The 27,706-nt window shown below is 36.9% G+C and overlaps 2 protein-coding genes across 5 annotated transcripts in view; one reads left to right on the forward strand and one right to left on the reverse strand.

Moving 5' to 3' along the window:
* KCNMB4 (potassium calcium-activated channel subfamily M regulatory beta subunit 4) overlaps nt 1–10,402 on the forward strand; it is a 171,076-nt gene extending 160,674 nt beyond the window's left edge. For 2 of the 3 annotated variants that reach the window (XR_012476159.1, XR_012476163.1), the window contains exon 6: nt 9,939–10,402. The gene's annotated coding sequence lies outside the window, so the exon portion shown is untranslated. Of the gene's footprint in view, nt 1–4,948; nt 5,019–9,938 lie in introns of those variants that run through there. The other variant, XR_012476160.1, reaches the window with a different exon arrangement.
* PTPRB (protein tyrosine phosphatase receptor type B) overlaps nt 1–27,706 on the reverse strand; it is a 159,532-nt gene that overhangs the window by 35,384 nt on the left and 96,442 nt on the right. For both annotated transcript variants that reach the window (XM_074226144.1, XM_074226145.1), the window contains 10 exons: nt 26,508–26,771; nt 23,234–23,497; nt 20,340–20,603; nt 18,683–18,952; nt 17,501–17,764; nt 14,872–15,135; nt 13,324–13,605; nt 8,002–8,280; nt 6,886–7,035; nt 2,557–2,800 (listed from right to left, as the gene is read on the reverse strand). In XM_074226144.1, the coding sequence (XP_074082245.1) occupies nt 2,557–2,800; nt 6,886–7,035; nt 8,002–8,280; nt 13,324–13,605; nt 14,872–15,135; nt 17,501–17,764; nt 18,683–18,952; nt 20,340–20,603; nt 23,234–23,497; nt 26,508–26,771 (2,545 nt within the window). The remainder of the gene's footprint in view (nt 1–2,556; nt 2,801–6,885; nt 7,036–8,001; nt 8,281–13,323; nt 13,606–14,871; nt 15,136–17,500; nt 17,765–18,682; nt 18,953–20,339; nt 20,604–23,233; nt 23,498–26,507; nt 26,772–27,706) is intronic.

Below are 27,706 nucleotides of genomic sequence, written 5' to 3' on the forward strand. Positions count from 1 at the left end.
GTCACATAAAGGACAATGGACAGATGTATTGTTCAAGAAGTAGGAGTAGGAGATAAAATCAAAGAGAAGTGTGACCAAAAAGAAGCTGGCCGGGTCACAAAGTGAGAATAACAGATGCATTACACCCACATTTCCATAATGCTAAGGGACCTATAAACCAGAGAGATTTCCTCTTTGAACGTTATGCTCCAAGGATGTAAATGATAAAAAGAAAGACCTCATACATACCAAAACACTCATAACAGCAATTTTTTATGGTAGCAAAAAATTGAAAAACAAAGTAAATGGCACCACTGAACAGGGAATGGCTTAAACCAATTATGGTACATGAACATTGTGGAACATTACTAAATTGTAAGAAAGATTGTATAAGATGAATATGGGGAAATAAGAGAGAACTTGAATGAAATGATATAAGATGAAGGAAGCATGAAACAACATATACACTGATGACAACAGGGTAAATGGAAAAGAACAACAATCACAAAACAACCGAAATTGAATGCTGTAAAATAATCATGAACAAATTTGACCTCAAAGAAGAGATAAGAGAATTTGTCTCCCTTCCTTGTTTACAGAGGTGGGAAACTAAGTTTGCTGAAGACTGCACGTAATGTCAGATATTGCTGATTTTGCTTAAATTTCTCCCTCTCCCTTTTTAAATTCTTTGTTATAGGAGATTGGGAAAGGTCAGAGAAGAAGGAAGGCTATTTTGAAAAGTATGGTTGGTTTTAAAACAAAAAATAATAATTTTTAAGAGATCTGGGGGATAGTTCCCTGATATCCTGAATAAACTCTCCTTTGGAAGATTTTCCCAAGTCTAAGTTTTGGTTTTGCTACTTATTTAAGCCATGTGGCTATGAGCAATGACTTAACCTCTCTGAATTTCCAATTCCTCATCTGTAAAATGGGGACAATGATCCATTTTTAATACCGGAATTCCTATGAGAAAGTGCTAGGTGCTACAGCAATATGACCCATTATTGTTTCTATATGAGATTTGGGTGAGGACAGCTTAATCTGAGAAGAAAGCAAAGAGCAGTTGGCCAACGCACCAGCATTGGTCTCAATGCAAAGACAACCAGATAGACTTTTTAGCCTGGAATGGTAGAAACAAAGGTTAAGTTTAGTGTGGATGCCCTTCTGCTACCATGCAACCATACTACATTTGTGAACTACTTCATGGTTACTAAACTGGAACATAAGACACTCTAGTTTTTCTGGTACTGTCTTTGGAAGATCCCTACAAATAACTGACTTTTCTGTAGTGCTTTAAGCCTTACAAAAACTTTTCCTCACAATTATCCATGAAAGTAGGTGATCCAAATATTTTCACCCCCTCCTCCACTCAACTTTTTTTAACAACTGAAGGAATTCATTGGACTATGAACCCCTCTATTAGACTGTAAGCTCCTTGAGGGCAGGTACTATTTTTATTCTTTCTATCCCCAGTGCTCAGCATAGTGTCTGATACGTAGTAGGTGCTTATTAAATGATTACTGACTTAACTGAGGCTCATTTAAGTGATTTGACTTAAGGAAATATAGAAGGAATCAAAACCAGATCTTTTCACTCCAAATGCATCATACCCCTCTGCTCCTGAAGTAAACAAATCTAACTGTGAACCTGCCCTGATTTTAAGCGGAAAAGAAAATGCATTGGGATTCATCAGTGAAATCAAAATGAAAATTAAATTAGGCTTATTTCCATTTTTAAAAATCCATAAACTCATTTTTTGTGCAATCAAAAGGGAACAGAATGATTTTTTTCCATTAAAATATGAAGGCTCATGAGGTTACAATTCTAGACTTAGAAGGAACCTTTTGCTACTGTTCAGCATGTGTGATTCTTTGCAACCACATTTGTAGTTTTCTTAGAAAAAATAATGAAGTGGTTTGCTATTTCTTTCTCCAGTTCATTTTATAGATGAGGAAACTGAGGCAAATATGGTTAAGTGATTCCCAAGGTTGTTTTGGCAAAGATACTGGAGTGCTTCACCATCTCCTTCACCAGCTTTTTTTTTAACAGATGAAGAAACTGGGGTAAACAAAGTGAAGTGACTTGTCCAGAGTAAATGACTTATTTACTGTTAAGTAAGCTGGTAAGGGTCTGAGGCTGGATCTTTACAAATCATCTAGTGGAATCCCATTATTTTTATAGGTGATGAAATTGAGTCTCAGAAAGGTTTGATATTTTGCCCAAAACCACCCAGGTAATAAGAGGTCAGGGCTAGGATTTGAACCTTTTATCTCCTAGACTCCGAATCCAACTCTCTTGTCACTCTGTACCACAGCTAATTGAATTTGAAGGAGAGTCTAATCAGAGCACTTGATTTTTCATACAATGACTTGTACCATTTCTTAGAATGATGAAGGGACTTAAGAGACAAGGCAGGGACCTGGCTTTTATATATCACCCCATAAAATTCAGAGAGGCCTTTGGCAGATTATTTATCTGCAACCACTCCAGTCCATTAGTTACTCAGCAAGCACAGAACCCATAAAACAATGCTCTGTATCTATCTCTCCTAAACAAAATCTCAGTAATCCGTCTCACCTGTATGCAGTTCGGGGCTTCAGGGGACCATCACAGAATTTTTGCTGATTTGAATCACATTTACCACCCAAGCTTTCCATCTCTGCTCCAAGTTTAATATTAAAACTCTTAGAGTTGATCTCAGGACTTTCTGCACATTTGCTTGCAAAATAGTTGGTTTGATAGACACGGATGGAGGCATTGTGGCGATATTCAAAGTAGGAAGGTAGTGGGTGATGTTGCTCAGGTTTCAACTCATCACTGCCTAGAAGTGGGAAATGCATACAGGTTTTATACTGAGAAAATGGAGAGTGATTTGGGTTAGTTTCTTGCATTCCAAATCCTGAATGGTGGACTTCCACCTTCCTACCAGAACCATCCACCCACCCCCAGAGGCAGAGTCACAACTAACAGCTCTCACATCCTATTCAAAGTACTGTAAAAAAGTTTAAAAATAGGAGATAATTAAAACCTTGGAATATATGACCCTCTGCTGCTGAAGTTGTCTTCAACAAGTGGAAACTGGGTTGAGGTCTCGGCTCATCTGGGGTGTGATTATGAACCATCAATAGAATCTTCCTATTTTAGGAAACTAGTTAAGCTCCATTTTTTCCTACCAGCTCAAATTCAGAAAATACATTCTATATTTCCACACCTTGGGGCAAAACTCTGCTTACTCCACCCTAGCACTCTGTCTGGAGTATAATAACTTCAGTAAATGAAGCTTTCTGAAATTCTTATCAAGTTATTTTAGTTCAGTTTTCCTCAAATATTAATAAATGCCAACTGGAACTCTGGAAGTGGAATGACAGAGAATTATTGAGCTGAAAACAATACTTAAGGGTCATCAACTCTAAAATGCCTAGTTATTGGTAAATATATTTGTCAAAGGCTCCTGCCACTAAGGAAACCCATATGGCAAGGAAGGCATAAAATAATTTATGCAAAGGAACTAGGAAGGATTGCCTCCAAATCTTCATGCTCATCTAGGCTCTTTCCTCCATCCTTCCCTCTCCCCCCACTTCCAACCCTCCCCCCACCATGGTTATACAAGTAACACACCCAGTCTAACAAGTCTTTACACAATCAACTCTCAACTGCAAGCTCCAGAAATTCCAAATTCTTGCACACCACCCAATATCCATTTCGATTTAAGCCCTTCAATACTCCTATCCCTGAGTGTTTCCCCAAAGCAAACTCATTTTGATGTTTGCTTGATTACTAAATGGAAGTATATTTAGGGATATAGGATAGGATAGATAGGGATATAGGATAGGTCCTGTGATTTCATTGTCAATAGGAATTTCCAGGTGAGCTAGATCCCTCTACCAATTCAGTGTTCGCAACTGATGCTCTTAGAGGTTCGCCTGGAGCACTGATTGAACCTAGATCTTCCTGACTTTGAGGCCAACTCTCCATCTTCTACCCTGTACAACCTCTCTAAAATATCATATTTAAAAGGATAAATCTGCATATATATTTGCATATGTATAGATGTATACATGCAGATAAATACATATGTTATGCAAGTCAGCTACTATTCACAGTTGATGGGGGAAGGTGAGAAATCCAAATGATTCTACTGGATAACTCTATAATATTGTTACATCCAAATGTGTGTGCTTTTAACAGGAGCTTGAAAAATAGTATTATTATACATTAGTTAAAATAGGATTTGTCCCACAGAATGCAAATATATACTAGGTTATATAAATAGTTTTGAGTTTGTCTGAAGCTTTGGATTATTTGGACCATTGTTCTTTTCCATTGACATAGAAAACTCAGAGTTAACTATGAGAATTAAAATCCAGTCCTTAAAGATGGCAGTGTTGGAAGTGCTGGGTTGACCATGGTTTTTTTTTATTTCTGTTTTGTCAGAAGCTCAGGAATTCAATGAGCATTCCCAATATATTAATCAATTATAAATTAAATATAAATTAAATTAATCATTAATATTAGACTATAATTATTTAGATTAGCAAAAAATTCTGCATAGGATTTGGTTCCTAATAAGTCTAAAAATTTTCATTCTGATGATGGAGACAATATACAAAACTAAGATTATATATAAATGTGTGTATATATATATATATATGATAAATACAGTTTAAATAGAAGGTTATTTCAAAGGGAGTAAGCATTAGTAATTATGGATAGGGAAGGGGAAGGATATCCTAAAGAAGAAGAGTTTCAACCTAAGTTTCTAAGGTGTTTGGAGCCAGTCAAAACTCATCCCTAGAATGGGGTCAATAATTTAGAATTGAAAAGGAACTTGGAGTCCATTTTCATTTTTCATATGAGGAGACTGAGGCTAGAGAAGATAAATGATTTGCCCAAGATTAAACATGAATTAAGCTTTGGAAACAGATTTGGGTTCATCCTCTAACCAGATCCAATATTCTTTCCACTGTAGCAAGAGGAGTCTCAACAGAAGTTCTAGTTTTCATCCCCAACAATGGCCGAAGACATCCATAGTGCTCAAGGTATAACACAGAGTTAGAATAGCTTTGAAATAAAGGAAAAGTGGAAATCTGATAGAATTTCTCCTCTTTGAAAAAAACAACTTAGTTGAAGTGAGTATATGTCTCTTGTAGAAAAAAACAAGAATCAGGTACAACTTCAAGAACAGACTTGTAATGCCCCTCCTCCGCCCTCCAAAAGAGGAACATATTTAATAGATGGTTTGCTTAATTCTGTACAAAGGAACTCCATGTTGCCTATGACAACATGGAATTTTATTTTAAATAGTATGTTACTCCTTCACTGGAGTCTTACTCTGATGCTTAGGTCATGTCATAGTGATTATTATACTATAAGGTGGTACATTGTAGGCGTTTAATAAATGCTTATTGATTGATTGCTATTTTATTATGCTGTGGGTATTCTCAAAGACTATGAGAGTAGACAAGGTCTGGTGGGCTTTTGAAAGACTTTGGACCTAGCAATGGACAGCTTCTGTCCTTTAAGGACCAGTCTAGTCAGTTAATCAACATGCATTTATTAAGGAAAAATAAAAACTGGGGTCCTGCCCTTAAGGAACTCACCTTCTAATGGTGGAGACAATATTACAAAATTAAATATAAAAGATAAATACAGTATAAATAGAAGGTTATCTCAAGGGGAGTGAGCACTAGTATTGATGAATAGGGAGAAAGAACTATAAAAGAAGGGTTTCAAGTTAAGTCAGAACTCATCCCTAGCATGGGGTTCATCCCCATTAGATAATGATGATGATGATGATGATGATGGTGATAGTAGTGGTGTTAATGATGATTGACCACAACAATTCATGTACTCTTATACTAACAGAGAATTTAAAACCTATGTCTAAAGAGAGGGCAATTATATGAATATTCTAAAGTATTTAATTAGGTATTATGTTTCTAGAAATTGAATATCCAGGAGCTAGTTCAGGGATTAAATATATTTTCTATAGTACTAGGTAGTCTCTCTCTGTCTCTCTCTCTCTCTCTCTCTCTCTCTCTCTCCCTTACTTTTTCTCTCTTCTCTCTTTCCTCTTTTTTCTCCATTCTCTCTCACTTTTCTTCTCCCCTTCCCTCCTCTCCCCTCTCCTCTCCTTTCCTTTCCTCTTCACTTCTTCTCTCTCTGTTTCTGTCTCTCTCTCGCCTATACAATCTAGGACTTATAAAAGCAAAGTACCTGGAACAAAGAAGAGTGTTTGGATGCAATGTTCTGACATCAAAATGGAAAATTGGAAAGTATTCTGAACACTCTATAACAATGCCTTACCCCCTTTCCTTTTCGAGTTTTTGGATTTTTGTATATTCAGTGGTCTGGGAGTTTTGACTTCTTCCTAGAGAGGTAATTGTCATAATGTTTGAAGTAAAGCTGGGTAAATGACTTTAGAGGAAAATTGTTGTTTAGTGGATGAGCAAAGAGGGGTGAAGAATTTCATACTCCTTTTCTAAAACACATCCATTACAAAGAGGCATTGTAAATGAATAAAAGATCATAGAAATTTTTTTTGGCCTAGACTATTCAAAAAAATTTGTTTTAATCAGCACAACAAAACACATTACTTCTAGCGATGAATTTTGATATGGAAATAGTTTTTGTTATTACACAACTCTTCATGGCAATGGGATTTTTGCCTCATTTCTGAATGAAGTAGACAAATCTATGAGCAACATTATCTCAGTATTAAATTAGAAAAATGATAGAATCATAGTGAGCTGGGAGTTACTCTTGGGTGGTCCTTTAACCAAGAATTGCCTAAGTGTTCTGTCCCTAAAAGAAAATAAAAGGTCTCTTTTTAATTTAAAATCATCAGAAGAGAGTCAATAATTTCCCTGGGAAAACATTTGCAGTATTGTTATCTCTGAAACTTACCATCAGCCTCTCTCACCACTACTGTAAAGTATTTCACAGCCCCATTGGTATCACTGAACCAGCTGCAGTTGAAAGTAAAGTTGATGGAAGACTTGCTAATTAGTACATCCTTTTTATTCACACGAATATGCGGAGGTGGTGGAGGAGGGCCTGGAGGAGGATAAGGAATAAGGAAGGTTTAAAGACTACACCTAGCAGCCTCTCAAATCAACATCCCGACCAATCCAACTGAGCCAAATGTTTTGATGCTTATGTTGTTTGCAATCACAAACATCTACCCTCTCTTGTAGAAAATGAGCGGGGGAAGTGATATACCAGTGCTGCATTAAAGGTAATGAAAGAGGTGATTCCTCAGCAGGTGGAGTTTGCTTCATTGAATAATACCCTGTAATTCTTACCATATCCATAAAAGGGGTATTTTGAATAAAGCACCAACTTACACCGGTCTATTGAGATCATTTACCTTGATTACACTGAGAATGCCCCATAGGAAAAAAACCTTCATACTTCAGTTTTAGTCTATTAGCTTTGGCCCTCTTCATTCTTCCTGAATGGGTTGATTATTGGGAAGGGCCAACACAATACAGATTTATATGGTCTTAAACAAGTCCTAGGGACTCAGTTTCTTCAATAGCATGAGAGAATGGGTTCTTGATGAAGAGATCCCTGTTGTTATTGCTGTTCGGGTGTTTCAGTCATGTGTGACACTTTCTGACTCTATCTGGGGTTTACTTGGAAAAGATCCTGGAGTAGGTGGCTATTCCCTTCTCCATCTTATTTTATAGATGGGAAAAAACTGAAGCAACATAGTGAAGAGACTTGCCTGGTATCACACAGTTAGTAATGTATCTGAGGTCAAATTTAAACTCAAGTCTTCCTGAATTAAGGCCCAATACTCTATCTTCTCTATCACCCAGATGCCCCAAGCACTATGTTTGTTTCCTTCATCTTTTCCTCATCAACACCTCACTGATCATGGTCAAACACATTGTAGTGATGTCATTGTGGTCCTTTTCTAGATTGAAAGACAACAACCAATACCAAAACTAATGGACAATGGCAGAGTTCTCCCCTGATTTTGGGAGACCTGATGTTGGTGTGGAGATAGGTACTTACGATCAATCATAGTAATTGTGGTATCTTCTACAACCTCACTGGTCATACCCTCAGACTGCACCTTGATGGACACACGGTATTGTTTGTGGGGGACTAAGGTCATGATATTGAGCACGGATTTATCTCTGTCCAACTTTCGAGAGAATTCCACTTCCTCTGTGTCCACTTTTCTGCATTCAATGCTATATCCATCAAAGTCAGAATCAGGAGGGATCCAGGAACAGGCAATGGCTGTGGAATTCTGAGGACGGCAATGCAGGTTTTGTATCTTGTCTGGCTCTGGAGTGGGGAGGAATAAAAAGGATTTAGATCTTGTCAATGGGAGGTTCCTGTTTGTGGTATTTGCTCTCAGTTCATCTGGACAAAACTAACTTTGGTCTTAATATCCAAATAATAGTTGCCCCTCCAATACCTCAGAAAACTTTCAAAATCAAAGTTCTTAAGTCTTTTTGATGTCATGAACTCCTTCTACAGTCTAGTGAAGACTATTTACCTCTTCTCAGAATATTATTTTTAAATGACATTAAATTAATAAAAAGATTTAAAAAATCAGTCCCTTACTCTCTATCTCTCCTACTTCTACCAAGTATTCTGTGATCCAGTGACGCTAGCCTCCTTGCTCTTCCTGCACAAACACTCCATTTCTAGCTATTTTCATTGACTGTCCCTGAACTTATCTCTGCCTCCTTGCTTCCCCAGCTTCCTTCAAGTCTCAGTTTCTATAGCACATAGGCTTCTGGTACTTTTTTTTGAGGCAATGGTGTTAAGTGACTTTCCCAGGATCATATAGTTAGCAAATTCTGAAGTCACATTTGAACTCAGGTTCTCCTGATTTCAGGACTGGTGTTCTATCTACTATGCCACCTAGTTGCTCACTTTCCTGATTCTTCTTGACCTTAATATCTTCTCTCTGATATTTTTCTCCACTTTCCACTCTCTCTAGCTTATATTTTATAGTCGACTGCTTCATTGTCTCCTCTCTTAGACTATGAGCTTCTTAAGAGCAGGGACTATTTTTGCCTTTCTTTGTACCCTAACTTAGCCCTCTGCCTGACCCATAATAAGAATTTAATAAATGCTTAGTGAACTTGAAATACAATGGTGAAAATAATTTTAAAGAGTCATAGACTACAGATTAAGAATCATTGTTCTAGGTCAGTGGTTTTCAAAATGTGGTATAGAAACCCTTAGAGATAACTGAGATCTTTCAGGGGTTTTGTGAGGTCAAAACAATTTTCATAATAAAACTGAGACACTTTAGTTTCTAACACAGAAAATATAACTAGCTATAACTCATACAAACAAAAACTCTTTGGGATCTTTGGTAATTTTTATTTGTGTCAAGGGGTCCCGAGGCCAAAAACACTGAGAACTGCCAGGATATTGCTGAAAACTAAATGACATTCATAGTACATGCTTTTTATCTTGCAGCTATTGTATTAGAAAAGGATATATATGTATTTACGTATGTATAAATATATACACAAAAGCATATACATATGTTTACATTCATACATAAATAAACACACACAAACATACATAATCACATGTATAGATACATACATATTGATAGATAGATTGATAAATAGATAGATATGTGCATGTATCATGACTGGTGTTAGAAAGTAATCCTATCCATAAGTCCAAACTAGCAACCAAGCATCTAATTTTATTCTTCCCTTCCTCCCAGCCATTGCTCTATTCTGCCCTTAGGTTTTGTGATTTGTGTGATAAAGATCTAGGTAACTATAGGACCATCCTGCTGACTTTATGACAGCTTATTAACCATTATGGGTAGATGTTGAAATAGTCTACTCTTCAGATATCAATGGTGACTAAATATGTATGATTTTGGGGGGAGGGGAAGAAACCCTTTTGATTTCCAGTCCCTTCACCTAGAAGATGGAATGATAATTCTTTTTTTTTATTTCTATTAGGATCCATGAGATAGAGGACCAAAACTAATTGACATCATTTCTTGGCATCTTATCTGGAACAGATCTCCAGATGGCTCAGGTCAGACCAATAGAACAACTGTACAGCTCATGTGATGAGTTTCTAAATTGCTGCCACCATGATTGTGAGGACTGCCTTTACTACATCTGTGTTTGGGACACAGGTACAAGGTATTTTCTGCTACTTTCTATTCATTATACTTAATTTTCCTCAGTGTAAGTAGTGAAGAGAGGTCCTATGTGAATGCACAGTGGTAGCCTGCTGTATTGAACTGATAGGGTACTGGAGTCAAGAAGCCCTAGGTTCAAGTCCCACCTCATATATTTATTAGTTTATATAACTCAGGAAAAGTCACTTAGCCTGTTGGTTTCCTTAAGGGGGCTAAATCTGAGAAGTTCTAAGAATTTCTTCCAGGTTGAAATCTTTGATTTACTTCTCCTATATGTATAAGACAGCTTTTGCTCATCATGCATCTGGTTGTGAATATGAATATGCTTGTACATTAGGCTCTAGGAAGACAGGAAGGATGCTCATAATCCTAGAGTCAGGTATGACCCTGTCACTGCTCCTGCTAAAGATGCTTTAGTGGTTTCCTTGCTCCTTGATGCATAGTAGGAATTTAATAAAAAATACTTGCTGACTTGACTCAAGGATAAAATAAAACTCTTCTATTGACATTTAAAGTCCTTCATGATCTGGTTCATTTGTTTCAAGTAAATTGTTCTTATACACCCTCTGTTTCAGGCAAAGTGGCTTATTGGCTCTCCATAAATGACATCCTATCTTCCATCTCTTTGCTTGAAATCCTAGGTTCCACTTAAGATTCCCTTCAAGTGCAACCACCATCAAGAAGCAGGCTTTCCTGATTCCTTCAATTTTTAGATCCCCTGGAAATGATTTTTTGTATTTACTTTTTTGGTGCATAGTTCTTGGCTTATTGAATTGAATCAGTCTGTCTAGACAGTGGATGAATACCACTGGCAATGTTGTTATTGTTAGGCAGTTGTATAGGGTCCAATTCTCTCTGACCCCATTTGAGGTTTTCTTGGCAATGATACTAGAGTGATTTGTCATTTCTTTCTACAACTAATTTTTGTAGATAAGGAAACTGAGATAAAAAGAGTTAGGTGACTTGTTCAGGATTACACAGCTAAAGTTTCTGTGATTGAATTTGTATTTAGGAAGATGAACCTGTCACTTTAGCCACGGTGCCACTTAGCTCTTCCACTGGTAATGTAGGCAACTATAAAGTTGAGTTCTATTCTCAAAGAAGAACTCCTTCACCCAGCCTGGGTAGAGTAGTAGATACAGCTATGGCTTGGAATAAGGACATTTAAATTTAAATCCTGCCTTGGGAACATCCTGGCAGTGTTAGTCTAGTTAAGTCACTTAACCTCTGAGTTCCTCAGTTTCCTTATATGTAAAATGAAGGGGTTGGGTTTAATGGTCCATACTTTAACTCTAGACCTATGATCTCATAATCCTTTCTCCTTTCCTCCCCCTTCCACCTCTCAATCATTGTAAATGTTCAGTCATTCTACTTCTTTCAGAACAATCTCAGAGGAGGAAAACATTTCTCCTAGATTAGTATCCCCTGCAACAATACCTACTTGCAATGAGAGTATGTTCTCTCCTTCTAGTATCCAGTGATTAAAAAAACACTTAATCTGGGACCTATTCTGTAAAGTTCAAGTTTCAAACACATTCCCTAAGGCAGTGGGCAGCCCACAATACTTCCAATGCTACCCAAACCAGACTTAAATATAATTGGAAAATTATTTAGCAGAATGAATAAATTAAAATACAATAAAAGAGAGATAATATTAATATGTGAGTTCCTAAGTCAATATATGGCCCAGTCTTCAGAAATCCATATGTTTAAAAGATAGTATTTTCCAACAGTGGTTTCAAATTCAAATTGAAATCAAGTAAACATCCCTCAGCCCTAATCAGTATTAAAAGCTATCCTCTTATCAGTTTAAAGACCTTCCATTTATTTGTCCATTCACTATTAACTGACTGTCCAAATTATTTTACCATGCTTCATGGATCTTGAAAATGTCCAAGTAAAAAGTGTAGAAGCTTTGTTTTTTGCAAATCTGCCCAACACCCTTGCCTGGTTCTACCATTCCCAGATTCCATTCTTACTCACATAACCAGATAATTAATACCTAGCATGTAATGTACTCTGGGGATACAGTAGAGATATAAGACACAATCACTGACCTCAAGGACAGAGAATAGAAAGCAGTCAAAAGGGCTTTCGATACTGTCTCTCCACTTTCACCATTGATATGGATGAATGAATAATTCTAAAAGGGCCATAAACAACAAAACTAATGGTGGAACTTCCAGGCACTAGTTAGATGAGATTTTAGTGTCCTAAAGGACACATTATATAGATGACAACTCACTTTCTTTAAGAGTTACCTTCTCTCTCTCTCTCTCTCTCTCTCTCTCTCTCTCTCTCTCTCTCTCTCTCTCTCTCTCTCTCTCTCTCCCCAGATACCATAGGGTAAAGAAGTTACCTACTAAGTGAAACATCATATTTACAGTTGAAAGGAACCTTAGTGATCATTGATGCCAGTTTCCTTATTTTACAGATAAGGAAGCCAAGACCCAGAGAGGTTAAGCAACTTGCCCTGGGTTACACAGATAGTAAATGATAGCACTGAATTTGAGCAAAGGTCCTCTGACTCAGAATCCCCTTTTCCCTGCACTGAGTGACCTCCTACCCACTGGGTAATGATGTTGAATATGTCTTATGAATCCATTACACTCTTATCAAATTAAACACCATTCCAATAAACAAAGGTAAGAAAGACAAAACAGTTTGGTTAAAAAAGAAAGATAAAAGGAACAAAAGAAAGAAAAATGAAGAAAGATAAAAGACAGAAAGCTAGAAAAGAAAGAAAGAAGGAAGAAGGAAGGAGAAAGGAAGAAAGGGAAAAAGGAAGGAAGGGAAAAAGGAAGGATGGGAGGAAGGAAGGAAGGGAGGAAGGGAGGAAAGAGAGAGAGAGAGAGAGAGAGAGAGAGAGAGAGAGAGAGAGAGAGAGAGAGAGAGAGAGAGAGAGAGAAGGAGGGAGGAAGAATTTGAGAAAAATTTCCCTTATAGAAAGCAGATGTCAATGCTTTGCAAAACCCATATCAATCTTTCAAGGATTTTGATCACAGAGTGGATTAGTTTTAGTATCATGGTAGATATAAAAAATGAGACAGTTCTATAACTCACATTGTTTTCCTTATGAATTCAAAGTCAATCCTCCATAAACCAAACAGGAGATTTAGAGTAAACCCTGCTGGAATGATCAAATGGCATCTACTACCCCCACTTCCTGAGAATCTCTGGTCCCCAAAATGACGTACTTGTCCTCACTGTCCCAGAAATTGGTTGGCTGTAGGTTCTCCAGGATTCACCACTCACAGTCCTGACGCTAAATTGATAGAATCGCCCTGGATGAAGACCGTATACAATACGCCCCTTTGATTTTCTGTTACTGTAGGGGTTGAAGATGGTGAGTTGGTCTCTTGGAAACCATTGCAGCTCAAAGTCATCATAGTCTGTCCAATCTGGTGGACCTATCCATGTGATGGCCAAGGAAGTGTTTGCCACATCAGCAAAGGACAAAGTACTGGGAGGCCTTGGTGCTGTATAGAAAAGAGAGTGAAGAATTGTATGGGTTTTATAAATGAATGACACATATGTTGTATCTAAATGCCACAAATATGACTTTTCTTGTAGTTCCCCTAGTACCCTTCATATTTACAGTACCATTCTGACAAGGAAGTGAACATTGAATTCATTTCAGTTAGTAGGTATTAATATTAATTAATTTTAATATTTCAGTTTCATATTATGTCTTCTTCATTAGATTGTGAGCTCTTCAGTGCTTGGCAGCAACAGAAAAAGATCCTTAATAAATATTTATTGGTTTGACTCTACTATTGAAAAGTACTATGGGTCTGGGAATTGAACCATGCTTTCCAATAGTTTACTTTCTACACTTACACAGATGAGTAAGTACAAGGTCATTTTAGGAATTAAAAAAACCAACACTAGTTAGTGGGGGGAACCAGGAAAAGGTTTCTATAGGAGGTAGCATCTAAGCTGAATTTTGAAGAAAGCTAAAGATCCAAAGAGATGGAGATGAGGAAGAAGCAGATTATTTTAGGTAAGGGGTACAGCCTACACAAAGGTATTAAGATTAAATGGGGAGAAATGGGCCAATTCTTCTAGATTACAGTGTGTAATTATAGGAAGTAATGAGAACTAAATCTAGAAAGGTAAACTGGCACTAGACTGTGTAGTACAGTAGCATCAAATGGTAAACTGGGTTGATTCTGAGTAGTATACTCAATGATTTTCTTGTCTGGAAACTTTTAAAGTAAAATTTAATGAGATGCTTTGGGGAATAGTGAATAGAGTTAGCCTCAGTCTCAGGAAGACCTGGATTCAAGTCTTTCTTGGTAAATCACTTAAATTCTCAGTGCCCAAGAAATTCTCTAAGAAAGGGGCAGGGAAGCTCTGGTCATATAGGTCTGGCATTGTCAAGGCATCTGCAGGTGGGATTCAAAATTCAATAAATCTGGTAGCTTTTTAGGGGTGGGATTAATTAAATGTTTATCAAATATAGCCCTTGATAGATGTTCTAAATATTGAAATGGCCCTTGTCTCCCACCCCTGCTCTAAGATTAGAAGAGAAGGTACTAGTCTGCATCTAGGGATGAATGATATCACAGGTTTAGTCCTTATCTCTCTAAGTGTTCATATGCCCATAATCCTGTCTCCAAAGATGTCTCATATGGTGGTTCCATTTTGGACAGTTGGACCCCTGGATAATGGCAGCTGAGCACTTTACCCCCTCTGCTTTCAGTTCAGATGGATGCTTGGATAATGGAGGATGAGCATCTTACCTGTTCTGCTCTCAGCATTGATGGTATTGGTAAGGTCACCACTATGAGTCACCACACTCAAAGTATACTTTCTCCCAGGAACAAGGCTATGGAAATGCTTCTCTGTGGGGTCTTTTGCCTTCCAATTTTCCTTCCTTGTGCCATTGGGATTGTAAAGAATCAGTTCATAAGAATCTACATCCCCAGGAGCAGGGCTCCACGTGAACCAGAGGCTGTCTGTCATATTCTGGTTGGATCCCTTGAGATTGTTCACTGGGGCTGGGACTGAAGCAAAAAGAAAAAAAATATTACTTAATCCACAAAAGTGCTAAACAAAAGCTTCTGGGACTACATTCATGAAGTTTAGCTTGAGTGGCAGGCATCCTGATCTTTCCTTCCCATCTCAAAGCTTATGTACATATGGTATATTGAGAGAAAAATCAAAAGCTCTAAACATACTACAGGTTATTGATTTTACTCTGCACCTGAAATGTTTAATCCCATTGAGTTGAATGTTTTCACAGGATCTGCCCAAGAGAAATGCATGCTGCAAATGATGTTTGTCTTTATTTATTCACTCTTCCCTTTCTCCTCTGCTTCTATTTTAACTAATCTTTAGACATTCAGGGCTCCCTTCCTTACTTAGCCCCTTCTCAAAACCAGTTATCAACTCAATAATCTCCTGACTGACTGGTTATCAGCCATTTATATCCTAGTGTGAATGTGTCACCTTTCCCAGGGACATTTACACTTCATAATTATTGTTAATTGCAGAAACAAAAGGTTTTTCCCTCTCTTTGAGCAAAAACATCTGGTTAATTCAGTGAAATAAAAACCATATATACACTGAGTGAAATTAAAAAATTAAAAATAGCCCCACCATTTATCATTCAGCAAAGGAACCCAATGATTCCCCATCCACCTCCACATCCTTTTCAAATTCCCTAGGGAGAACTTTCTTTTGGACCCTTTGACAAGCATCTGAAATCACAACCTACAAAGTATTACCTACATAATGGAAGGATGAGAAATAAGCTTCTTTATAGTATGGACTCTGCTTCAGGCACTGTACTTAGTGCTTTTACCAATATCATCTTGTTTGATTCCCAAACAAGGTAGGTGCTGTTATTTATTCTCATTTTATAGTTGAGGAAATTGAGACAAAGAGAGGTGATGTCCCCATGGTCACATAGCTAGTAAGAGTCTGAGGTTGTATTTGAACCCAGGTTTTCCTGACTCCCATTCCAGTTCTATCCACTGGGCCACCTAGCTGCCTTTAAGATGAGTTTCATCTCCCACTTTCACACCCCCAAATGGAGGAGGAATAATAATAGTAATGAGTCAATATGGTATCCCCAGTTTGGATATAGGAGTGAAGTCAGCCTTTGTTAGTTTACAAGGATATACAGATAATAAAATATGAGAAGATATCCTACACACTTATGATTCCTAAAGATTTTCAGTGACATATGAATTCTTAGTCATCAGGTTGTTTTAGACATTCATTTCTGGCCTTCTCATTTTGTTTTCTTCCCCCCCACCCCAGTTTCTCCTCTTCTCTGCCTATTTTATATGAGGTTTGTGCTGATGGAAAACAGGAAAGGAGATATATGAGGAGGGGAGTGCCCTGCCAACAGTGAATCAGAGAGTTCCTGATAATATCAGTAAAGATTGATTCATTTTAAACTAAAATACTGGAGTGGCAACCAACCAGAGTCAGAAAAACAGGGAGAGTGCCTCATAAAAGAGTATGTATTTATATACATATATGCATATATTTATTTAGTATATGTATACATGTATATATTGCACATGGTGACAGTGCACTGTACACACAGATGTATATATTTGTGCATACATATGAATATGTAAATTTGTGTATAAATTTGTGTTGTTTGAATGTGTGTGCATGTTTCTACATGTATGTGTGTATATGTGTATGTTTAGAGAGACAGAGAGGAGAGAGACTTAGAGACAGAGACAGAGACCCCTATAAAGTAGGGCTATCACACCATGGGGCAGTTGACAGAGATCTGGACTCAAAGACAGGAAGACTTGGCTTTAAGCTAAGTCTCTGACACATATTGGAGCAACTAGAGAACATAGTGGATAGAGTCAGGAAGACTCATGGGATCAAATATAGTCTCAGACACTTCCTGGCTGTGTGACCCTGGGCAAGTTTTGGCCTCAGTTTCCTCATCTGTAAAATGAGCTAGAAAAAGAAATGGCAAACAATCCCAATGTCTCGGCTAAGGAAACTCCAAATGGTTCCAACAAAGAGTCAGACATGACTCAATAACAATAACCACAGACAGTACTGGCTGTACAAATAAGGGCAAGACCTTGGCCAATCTCTCTTGGTTGCAGGGAAGTTACAAATATGCATTGGTAGGAGTTTCTTTACTGGATATTCTTCTGTCAATAAAATTACAACTTTTCCCTAAAGGTCAAATTATACCCATATTCATGGTTGAGGAAAAGAGTCATTTGTCTTTTTTAAAAAAAAATATGCACATGCATATTTAAATTATAATGCCATCAAATAGATATTCTCTGAGTACTAAAGCATATGCCAATGAAGAAACGATAAGTTCATTAACATTTTGGCTATTATATATTGCTGCTTTGGCAGGGGGAAGGAGGGGCTTACCTGTTCTACCAAATATAAACGATTCATTTGAAAGCTCCTCACTATGAGTCACAATCACCATTTTGTACATTCTGCCTTGCATTAGGTTCTGAAAAGCACAAGACTGGACTCCAGGTTCCACCTTGGCTCTCTCCTGAAGGGTCTTATCTGGGTTGTACAAGAAGATGTTGTACCAGCTCAATTCTCCCTCAGAGGTCTTCCAGGTGAAGGCTAGGTGGTTGGTGGAATTCTCTGTGATCCTCAGATTGGTCACAGCTGCTGGAACTGGAATCATAAATTGGAAAGACTGTTAGAATACCAAAGTCATCAATATCTATTGGGAGGTAGGGTGGTGGTGGTGAAAAGAAAGTGGGTTTTGAAGCCAGGAAGACCTACCCCTAACCCTAATATCAATTACCAGTGAGCAGCAATCAATGAGCATCCACACAATGGCCTTGTAGGTGTGGGCATTTCCTTCGAGAACCATAAGACATATTGCACATTCATGTCTCCTAAAGATCTTCAATTACAAATGGTATCCTAAGTCATGAACTTGCTTCAGACACTCATCCCTGATCTTCCCATGTAACACCTTTATAAAGTCTTTGGTGAGACCAAAATTCAACCTATTGAAACCAAGGTTTGTTGATGAGGAGATAGACACTGGCCTTTTGAATTTTCAAAAAGACACAGAAGTCCTTGATAAGGAATCTCTCTACACAAATGCATTCTTTGAAACTTATAATCTTGGAAATTTGTCTAGAGCTTTGAGACATTAAATAACTTCCTCAAGGTCATACAGCTGGTATATTTCGTAGGCTAGAAATAGGTCTTTTTGGCATTCTAGTCACCTCACATCTTTGTATCTCATGGATAATTTTAGTTTTAGAAATGTGTCCGTGAGGGTCGCAAAACTGGTCTTCTTGACTCTCTGAACAGCATTAAAAAGATATTGTTATTGTTCAGTTGTCTGATTCTTAATGAATCAATGTGAGTTTTTTGAGACAAAGATAATGGAGTGGTTTGCCATTTTCTTCTCCAGCTTATTTTACAGAAGGGGAAACTGAAGCAAACAGGGATAAGTGATTTATCCAGGGTCACATTGCTAATATCTGAGATCATATTTTGAATTTAGGAAAATCTTCCAGACTACAGGCCCTATTCTCTATCCTCTGTATCACATACCCACCCCATTTTAATTACCTGTCCGACCTTCAGTTTCAGCCCTAACGCTGAAGAGACCTCCACTGACAGTTAGTATTTGTATCTTGTACTTCTTTCCTGGTACTAAATCTTCAAATTTGTGTTGCTTTGCTGAAGCCACCTCTGATTTGTTGCTCAGTAAAGTCCCTTCTGCATTTAGAAGCAGGATATCGTATCTCTCGGCCACACCAGCTGCTCCTTGCCAATTCACTATCAGTGAGTGACTGCTGTATGCATTATCTGCATATAATCCCTGGACAGCTGCAGGCACTGCAATTATCAAAACCAAAGGGGAAGGGAACCAGATTAGGTTAGATCTTCCAAAGCATAATAATTAATTGAGAAAAAAAATGTGACTAGATGGACAAAGAAACAAAAACAATGTATGCTTTGTTGTAATTTATAACATTTTATTATAAATACAAATATTTATTTCATATAATTATATATTCATATTTATTTTAAATATAAATCCTTCATAAACATGAGAAGGACTTTAGAGAAAAGTTGGTCTAAATTACTTGGATAACTACTTCAGTTTTCTATTTTATCATTTAGACACAAGCTTAGACCACTGATATACAGAGAAGAAGAAATAAAGATTGGCACTGGGAAATATTGGAAGATTGGTGAAAATCTTGGGACCTGAAGGTTTTTGAGACTCTAGAATTCTACCAAAACTTTAGGTTCTAATTGAACTCTAGTCACAAATAATTAGGAACTTAATATTTGAGATTTATTGATGAATGAATGAACTGTGCTTCTTGCTACATGTATATTCTCAAGGTAAGTTGTACAAGTAAGCTGTTAGTATTTCAAGAATTTTTCAGGTGTGAAAAATAAAGAAATAAAACTTTTATTTAAGAAGGATGCTAATCAAGGCAGAAATCTGTTTATATGAATTCCTTAAGAATAACTGGATTAGTTAATCACTGAATGTTAGAATTGAAATGGATCTCAGAAACCATTTAGTTGCAAACTAATGGATAAGCTTGAAAATAGAAGTATGACATATTTTTATGAAGTAATAAAATATGATAATATAAATATTAGAATATAATATATGTAAATATATTAATATGATAGAATTAAATAATGTAATATAGTATAAAATCACATACAATACTCATATAAAGTAGCTGTATAATTTCTGGAATTAGGTATTTCTTATTACTTTATTTTGACTGTTAGCTAATTTATCTTTAACTGTGATGTGTATGTGTAATAGGACTAAATTTTTACCTCTATGAAAATCATTCTTTAACTAAGAAGAATATTTTGAAACACCTACAGTTACACGACTTAAATTATTATTAGAACCTACATTTTTATCATCTTTGACAATTCATTTGAGCACTAATAATTCATTCATTTATTCATTGAACCACATCATTCTAACAATTAAATTTCCATTTCTAATATACAACTTTCAACAATAAGGAAAGCTACAAAGGAGATAGATATGAGAGGGAACTATATGAATAATTCTTATTATTGTAATAATTTAAAAATTCATTTTTAAATTAAAAAATTTTCTTTCTATGCATTTAGATGTTTTATGATTTTATTAAATTTTGAGATTATTCAAGAAAACTTTGAGGGCCAGTTCCCCACCATAAGTTAACATTTTAGGTCCTTTGTTCATTTTGACACTTACCTGTTCGACCAAGGGTTACAACCTGGTTACTCAAGGAACCACTGATAGACTCTACCACAATTTGATATAGTTCCCCTGCTTCTAATTTGTGAAATAAATGTTCATTGATATGCTTGGGAATGGTTTGTGAATCAATTTTATGGTTCTGCTTAAATGCTGTCACTGTGTATGAATCCACATCTCCTCCACCAGGTGTCCAATTCACTTTCAGGCTATCTGTCATCCCATTAGGAGAAACGTGTATATTTTTTACAGGACTGGGAGCTAAGGAAAAAGAAAAAGAAAAAAGAAGGAAAAAAAATCAAAAGAAACAAACTTAGAAAATTGACCGGAAATACTTTCAATCCAAAGTGTTTACATGTTATTGTTTGATCTCCTGAAATTCTCAGCTCCATTGTGGGAACCCAAATAAATATAACATGTTTTGGTTTGATCTGTTTTTTTTTTCAAAATATTATATACATTTAGAGATGGAGGGCAACCTAGATAACATTTAATCCAACCCCTTAATTTTAGGGATAGAAGGCACTGTTTCAGAGAGAAGTGAAGAAGAAAGAAGAAGGAAACAGAAGCAGAAGTAGAAGAAAGAAGAAGAAAGAAGAAGAAGAAGAAGAAGAAGAAGAGAAGGGAGAAAAGAAGAAGAAGAAAAGGAAGAGGAAGAGGAAGAGGAAGAAGAACAATGACCAGAAGAAGAACAAGAAGAAAAAGAAAAAAAATTATATAGCACTCTAATATAAGGTTCTTTAAGTCAATTAAATCATTTTACCCTTGCACCAACCCTCTGAAGTAGGGGGCAATAATTATTTCCTTTTTATAGATGGGAAAATGAAGACTGAGAAAGATTAAATAACTTGCCTAGGGTCTAAGAGAGCATTTGAACTCAGGATTTCCTGACTGTATATCCAGCCCTCCATCCAGTGTTCCACCTAGACAAGCAGACTCTCTCTCTCTCGTGTCATGCCCCCTTTTAAGTTGGCAGTGGAGTTTTAGGTAAGATCAAACAGAAGGAATAGATAGAAGCATGAGGAAGAGGGGAGACTCAGAGATCAGGTGTTCAAGTTTAGTAGCAAGAGTGGTCATATTCCTTTGGCCAGTTGAGGGGACTTTGGGGTAAACTGAAAGCAATGGCAGTTACCTGGAAGAGATATCTACTTCTTGTAAGCAAATCTCTTTTATTTTTAGATCTCCCAGAACCCCATCCACTTCCTCCAGACTGATGCCAGTTTCTTCATTGTCTAGCAAGATTTGTCATGGCATTTTACCCTATGCTTGTATTACTCAGGTTGTTCTACTTCCTGGGAGTAGACTGAGCACATTGTTTTCCCTATTAGGTTTCAAATTGACACGCAAAAAGAAACTGGGACTTTGAAAGGAAGAACTTTGAAAGGAAATGGCCTTTTGAGTAGTTAAGAAAGAATTTGGTCACATTTTAAAAATAACAACAAGACTATCCTTTGATCAGTTATTTCCTTTTTAGAACTTCAGCCTTTCTAGTTCTTCTTTCACAATATGACTAATACAGAAATATATTTTATATGATTGCCCATATATAACTTATATAAAATTGTTTACCATCTTAGGGAGGGGAAAGGGAGGGTGAAAATTTTGAACACAATAAAAAATATTAAAAATTGTCTTAACATTTAATTGGGGAAAATAATATTAAAAAACTTCACCCTGTTTTCCCCTTCATTTCATGCTCTCCACCTATTTGTCCACTTTCTCTTCAAAGTGTAAGGTCTAGATCAAACATCATCTCTTTTTTCTCTTATCACCTTTTGATTACTACCCTTAAATGTCCCTTCATTTGATCTTGATATCAATACTGATTCTTTTAAAATTATGCTTCCTCTTCTGATCATAAGGTTCTTTGTTCTCATCTGGCCTTTGGCAGAAATGCAGAAGAACCATCCTGATGTGTGGCTTTATTTTTTTAAATGGTCTAATAACTATATGCTTATACTTTTCACATTGCAACTTGCTCCATTTGAGTTTGATTTATCTAGAATCAGCATAAAAATTAAATGGGAATTTTGAGAGAGTTGTGTAGAAGCCACAGATGAAATATAAAGGCCAACAGATGACACAGAGTCCATGATCAAATACTTAACTCAAAATATATAATAAGGCAAATGCCCCAGGAAGAAACAAGAAAAAATTCAGACTTCTCTGGTATGTAGGGAGGGCCAAAATTTTTTACATAGAATTTCCAAATCATTGCAAAGGGCATCCCCCTAAACCCTGCAAAGTAGAAGGGACAACTATATTACTTAGGAACGTTTCTGGTAGTTGGGGATTAGATGTGGAAAATATGAGTAATTAATAAGACTTTTTTATTATAATGCTCTGCTACTTCTTGGCCTCCCCACCTCTGAAGTTACTAACCTCAGGCATTTTATCTATACCCCTACTAACCCTGAATAATTCTTTCCTCCAGTGAGTGATAATATTGCATTTCACATACAACCCAGTTTTCCTCCTAGGCTGTTAAAACATTTTACTACATAGTAGTAAATTGCCTATTTTCATATTTTCTGTATAGTCAAATTGATGCATCCCAAGTCAAGGAAATATACAAGGTCATAGAACAGTTAAAGCTTAGAGTAGGATTATTAAGCTTGAGATAATGCCTCTCAGAAGATGGTTACATTATTAATTATTTCCATGGAAACCTCACTCAATATAGTGTTTCATGAAGGTCCTTTTAAGTTTATTGCATTGAATTCAAGTTAAAGAGATAAATGAATTAAAAAATGAAATTTCTCTCATTTGGGCTCTAAGGGTTGGATTCTTAGTCCAAGTAATATTTCCTCCTGTCCTTTAGTCCTCTACTGTAATTATTCCACATCTCTTCTCTTGACCTGCTCACACTGAAGAACCTCATTTTTAATTACCTGTTAATCCCTCAATGAAGGTTGACTTTTGTGCATCTCCGCTGATTGTCAAAACAAGAATCTTGTATAGGCGACCAGGGGTTAGAGATGTGAACCGATACTCAGTTGCAGTATTTACAAGGTGAAGGGAAGGGAGGACCTTCACATCATTGAAGCAAAGCTGAATCTCATATTGATCAACATCTCCATCAGCCCGCACCCAGGTGACATGTAGCTCTTCCGTACTCCTATTACGAAGCGTTAACTCTTTCACAGACTCTGGGACTGGAGAGAACAGAGAATTTCAGAATGACTCAATGAGAACTGGAAGCATACAACTGATGGGTTTAGTGGAGGATATAGTCACATGGATAAAACCACAGATTTATCAGAACTTTCAAGAACCACCCAACAAGTGATCCATCATGGGATGTAGCTAGGCAGCTACAGAATGCCTTGGAGTCAGAAAGATTTGAGTTTAATCTCTGTCTGTCTTAGTTTTCTCATCTGCAAAGTGGAGATAATGATAGCACTTACCTTCCAGGGTGGTTGTGAGGATCAAATGAAATGAATTTACAAAGCGACTTGCAAACTTTAAAGCTCAGTAGAGATGCTAATTGCTATTGCTGTTACAAATTTTATTTAAGAATTATATTCACAAGTAAGATCAAAAGAAATGTAGTAAAATTGGAAACAATTTTTACAACTAGAATTTCTGACAAAGGACTCATTTCTAAACTAAACAGAGAACTGAGTCAAATTTTTAAAAAGACAAGCCATTCTCCAATTGAAAAATGTTCAAAGGTTATGCAAAGACAATTTACAGATGAGGAAATCAAAGCAATCCATGGTCATATGAAAAATTGCTCTAAATCACTAATTATTAGAGAAATACAAATTAAAGTATCTCTGAGGTACCACCTCAAACCTCTCAGACTGGCCAATATGACCAGAAAGAACAATGATCAATGTTGGAAGGGATGTGGGAAATTTGGGACACTAATACTTTGTTGGTGGAGCTGTGAACTCATCTAACCTTTCTGGAGAGCAATTTGTAATTACACCTAAAGAGCAACAAAAATGTGCATACCCTTTGATCCAGCAATTCCGCTACTAAGTCTATACCCTGAAGAGAGCATGAAAAAAGGTAAAAACATCATTTGTGCAAAAATATAACAGCTCTGTTTGTGGTGGAAAAGAATTGGAAATTGAGTGAATGGCTGAACAAATTGTGGTATATGTACATTATGGAATACTATTGTTCTATTAGAAACCAGGAGGGATGAGAATTCAGAGAAGTCTGGAAGGATTTGCATGAACTGATGTTGAGTGCAATGAGCAGAACCAGAAGAACATTGTACACCATAACAGCAACATGGGGGTGATGATCAATCTTAATGGACTTTCTCATTCCATCAGTGCAACAATCAGGGACAATTTTGGGGTATCTGCGATGGAGAGTACCATTGGTATCCAGAGAAAGAATTATGGAGTTTGAACAAAGACTATGGCCTTTAATTTTTTAAAAAATCTGCTATCTTATGTAATTTTATCTCTTATATTTTATTTTTTTCCTTAGAGATATGATTTCTCTCTTAACACATTCAACTTAGATCAATGTATAGCATGGAAACAGTGCAAAGACTAACACTGCCTTCTGTGGGGGGTGGAGGGAAGTGAGATAAGGGTAAATATTGTAAAATTCAAATATAAATAAATAAATATATTTATATCAAAAATAAAACTAAAAAGGCTTACACAGCACTTCCCACATATCATTTCATCTGATCATTATAGTAAACCAACAAAGTACACGTTGCACATATAAGTGAACTGAAGTTAGGAGATTTACTGCTAGTTAGTGACAAGGTGAGATTTGAAACCAGGTGTTTCTGAATCCAGGTCTAGTACTTTCTCCAATAATCCATGCTGCCTCTGAAGTGTATTTGCAAAAAATAAATCTAGATCCCCTCAAACTACCACTTCAAATTCTCAGGTACACAAGCTGCAAGGTATTATTAAGAAGGTGCTGATTTTAATAAAAGGAGACCTTGTGCCCTTAATTTTTTTTTTTTTTAGCATCATTGAGTTGTAAAATGCTAAACTGTCAATGGCAGGAAGTGAATGAGAAGAATATAACTTATGGCAGGCAGGTGCCAGAGGAAGATTTCAGGGTTGGGCTGCTTCTGAAATTTCCACAGTTCTAGAGCCTGTCATACAGCAAGTGCTTAATAAGTGCCTGTTGATTATTTGTGACTGGGGAACCACAAGGAGAACAGGAGACAGGCATCTGACAGTGACTAATTTGCCAAAAGAGCAGTCAGAGAGGCAGCAGAGATATAGCATATTTGTATGTATGTCTGTGTGTTTGTGTGTGTGTGTGTGTGTGTGTGTGTGAGAGAGAGAGAGAGAGAGAGAGAGAGAGAGAGAGAGCAAAGACACAGCAGAGACTGCAGTTTGAGATATAACAGAGAGCAGATAAAGACAGAAGACACAGAAAACAGAGACAGACACAGACAACAGACACAGACAGATAGCAGACAGAGAGACAGCAAACACAGACAGAGAGACAGCAGATAGAGACAATAGACAGAGACTGCAGACAGAGACAGCAGAAAAAGGCAAAGACACAGACAGCAGAGAGACAGCAGACACAGACAGTGGACAGAGAGACAGCAGACAGAGACAGAACAGAGAAACTATGGGGAGGCATTGGTCAGATAAGCAGAATACAGATCCCAGAGCTAGAAACTTGCAGGAATTGTGATGAGAACGTTAAGGCATCCAGTGTGGTCTGTGACCTTATGATCTTATAATCACTCAGATGAAATGATGAACTCCCACTGTTTATGGGTTTGAAATACTGAATAATTACAAGTAATTAAATTAGGGCTAGTGAAATAGCTAGAATGCGGAACCTGGAATGATGAAGACTCATCTTCCTGAGTTCAAATCTGACTTCTGACACTGGGCAAATCACTTAACCCTATTTGCCTCAGTTTCCTCATCTGTAAAATGAGCTGGAGAAGAGAATGGCAAACCACTCCAGTATCTCTTCCAAGAAAACACCAAATGGAGTCTTGAAAAATCAGATAGAACTGAAAACAACTGAACAACAATAATAACAATAGTAATGACAAAGATTTATAAAGCACTCGATGACATTCCCAGAGGGAACTCTGTTGGGGAGATGAGTTAAAGATTCTTAGAGCTGAGAGGCCCTTGAAGAGTAAACCCAATCATTCAACTCAGAACCAAAGTTCTGACCCAGAGATTACCCAGTGAATAAACTTACTTGTTCTCTTATTCATCCTTTCATTGGCTTCATAGCTTCCACTCTTGGTACTAACAGTGACACTGTAGAGACGCCCGGGGACAAGATTATAAAAGACACATTCATTTTCAGTTTTGGGGATGATTTTGGTTTGGACGGAATTGTTCTTGTTGGTGATGACAACCACATAATGATCAAAGTCTCCAATGGCATGCAGCCAGGACACCTCTAAAAAGTCACTCTTGGCTGAGTTGCTAATAGTTAGTCCCTGCACTTTGGAAGGCACTGAAAGAGAAGAAGAGTCATTAAAAGTTTAGAGGTTCTGAATAGAAACACATTACAGACAAGGGTCTACATTTGTCACTGTCCATTTTCATCTCAGAACTTTTGATCTATAAAAACAGAAGTGGCTAGCATAGGTAACTCTCCCTTAATTTCTTATTAGGTTTGAACTTAACTAAAAGACGAAGATTTTGACAGTGACTCCTTGAGATTGGTATAGTGACACTTGAAAAAGTTCTTGAGGATCATAGATTTAGAGCTGGAAACTTATAGTGTAATATTCTCATTGGTCAGGTAAGAAAATGAGCAAAGAGAGGTTAAGTGACTTACCCCAGGTGATAGAGAGATAGCAGATAGAGAGTCTAGAAACTAGCAGGGATTGTGAATAGAGTGTTAGGGCATCCAGTACCAATATGGTGGCTCCCACCCTGATGGGAAACAGGGGACAGCAAGAAAATGCTGCTTTTGCCCTAAGGCCCTGAAGTCTTTTCACTAGGTGCTGAATTTTGAGTTAATGGGGAATGATATTTGAATCTTGAGGTGAGGCAATGGTAAGGAGCAGAGCCAGGACCCTCTGACTAATGCATTAAATCAGTTTAATGCTTATTTTATCACACTGTTTCAATAGCCCCCATAGGACACCTATCACAGCACCATGCATGTAAATGAATATTACAATTCCCAATTGATGATTAATACTAATGAAAATGATGATGATGAAAATTCTGGGATCTCAGTGGATCTAAATCTGGTAGCTGGTAACTCATAGTTACCAGACTATTGCTTTGCAATAGGGCATATGCCTAGCTAAAACATAATGCTACAATATTAAAGCTATTATTAATTTTATGTTTAGGATTATAAAATGATTCCATCATAGATACAATTATATAACTTCCTAGATATGTTGTGCTTTGTAGTTGAAGAAAATCATGACA

Source organism: Macrotis lagotis, chromosome 2, assembly GCF_037893015.1.
Source record: "Macrotis lagotis isolate mMagLag1 chromosome 2, bilby.v1.9.chrom.fasta, whole genome shotgun sequence".
NCBI classification, from domain to species: domain Eukaryota; kingdom Metazoa; phylum Chordata; class Mammalia; order Peramelemorphia; family Peramelidae; genus Macrotis; species Macrotis lagotis.